Genomic DNA, 2,121 nt, shown 5'->3' with positions numbered 1-2,121 from the left:
TAGGATCACGCGAAATCACAAGCACACATTAACACACACATATATATATATGAACACAGTGAAACTCGTCTTATCCAACTCCTGAGTATTCCCACACCTGTACACTGCGACCTGATGTACCTGTGTATTACGACACAATGATTCATCCCAGATAAACATGTATGTTGTAAGCTGTCGTTGTAGACAGGTCAATCTTACGTAAACTTATACCGTAAAGGTACTGGATTAGGCAGGTTAAGCTGATGTAAACTATATATGTGTAGTTTTTGTTTTACGCGTGGAAGAATGACGTTTTGTACAATTTAGTTCAAATTCTGTATTTTAATGACTTTTACGCACATAAAAACTATATCTTTTGTAGGTTCAAAACATAATAAGATTATGGATTTTATTGCAGTCAGTATAATCTAGACCCAACAAAATGTATGACTCATAAATATTGTTTGTTTGATCCGTTTTGATAATACGATCATTCATCGAGGACGCACGTGCATCAGCGCATGCAAATTATAGGTGTGATTATAAAGAGGAATACATGTATATATATTTATACGTAGACTATTAAAACCTAGTTCCATATATATATTTCTTTTTTCTTTAACATAAAGTGAAGGAGAGGACAACATAAGATCGTTATTATCACAATATCTAATAATTGTTTCTTTTTGGTATAAAACCGCTAATTGAACACTATGTTGTATTTTTCAGATCTGCGATGGCCCCTATTACGTGACGATTGAAGTGTGATCCGGACGCCGTAATACCAAACAGAGTCTGATGATGGAGACTCTAAAGGAAATACAGGATCAATTCCTAAAATGTCCCGTCTGTTTACAGAACTACACATCTCCGAAACTTCTTCCGTGCCTCCATACATTTTGTCGTCAATGCCTCGTGGAAGTGCTGAAGAAATCCATTGGGGATGACAATGGTAGTTCAACAGAGAGCGATTCCGAAACTGAAAAACCTGCCCCACACGGAAAACATTTCAATTGCCCGGTTTGTCGGGCTGATATAGAGTTGAATGTTCCTAACGGAAATTCTAACTTCGCACAATGGACCGATATGTTTCCGGATAATCACTTCGTAAGTAGTTTGATGGAAAAAATCGACATGCAAGCGACAGATAAATATTGTGAGAGTTGTTGTCGAGACGGAAACAGAATTGGGGCCAAAGCCGAAAATTGGTGTCAGACGTGTAAAGTGGTTTTCTGTGATTCTTGTATAAAAGCACACAACGTCATCAAAGCTTGCCGAGAGCATATTGTGGTTTCCCTCAGAGACATGCGTAATGATCCACTTGAGTCCATCCGGTCAAATAAAAAAGAAATTCCATGTTTTCATCACAGAGACAAGGTTATTGAATACTACTGTGTCGATTGTCACGTGACTATCTGTTCGTCGTGCGTTGCTGTGCAACACAGACGATGTGAAATGGTAGAAACCTTGGTTGATGCAGCACAAAAGTTAAAACCGGAAACGGAATATGTACAAAGAAATCTCCAGATGCAGAACGAGGTTTTACGAGAATGGCGTGAAGAGCACGAGAAGGAACTCGGCGAACTCTCAACCAACAAAGAAATGATCATGAAAGAAATGTCGACGATAAGGAAAAGGGTTAATGAAGCATTAGAGAATTTAGAAAACAAGCTCATTGTTGACCTTGATCAGAAGAATATGCAGACAGCAACTGTTGTGAAGGGCAGAATGAACGAGATCGATGAAATGAAGAAAAATGTCAACAACACAGGAACTTTTCTCAAAAATCTAATCCAATTTGGTAGTGATTCGGAGCTTCTCACTGTTTTTGATGCCATCAAGCTCCAAGTAGATGATATGCGCGCCAACATTCAGAAATCCCGTTTGAGCAAATTGAGCACTCGGCATAGACTTATCCCGGACTCAAGCGTACAGAGATTGCTTGAGTTACACTCTATTGGGAAGATCGTGGATTTAGTGGATTTGAAGAAGGAAACTTTTCTCAACATGAACGGGTTGTCAGAGAAAGAAGGACAACCTCCTCAGAGACGGTCGTCAATCAAGCGTACAGGAACGTTTCGCGTTGAACGGTCTCCAACTCAATCTCCAGCTTCCACGATGATGAGCTCATCAACATCCTCA

General features: G+C 39.4%; 1 protein-coding gene across 1 annotated transcript; it reads left to right on the top strand.

Moving 5' to 3' along the window:
- Positions 1–713: 713 nt before the first annotated feature.
- LOC117319126 (tripartite motif-containing protein 45-like) lies at positions 714–2,104 on the top strand (the record flags this gene model as incomplete). The annotated part of the gene is made up of 1 exon (XM_033873976.1): positions 714–2,104. A coding segment is annotated over exon 1 (1,327 nt), but the record flags the coding sequence as incomplete, so codon positions are not given.
- Positions 2,105–2,121: the final 17 nt, after the last annotated feature.

This window comes from Pecten maximus, unplaced genomic scaffold (assembly GCF_902652985.1).
Source record: "Pecten maximus unplaced genomic scaffold, xPecMax1.1, whole genome shotgun sequence".
NCBI classification, from domain to species: Eukaryota; Metazoa; Mollusca; class Bivalvia; order Pectinida; family Pectinidae; genus Pecten; species Pecten maximus.
The sequence above is the reverse complement of the archived record's forward strand: the minus strand, read 5'-3'. Positions and strand labels throughout refer to the sequence as shown.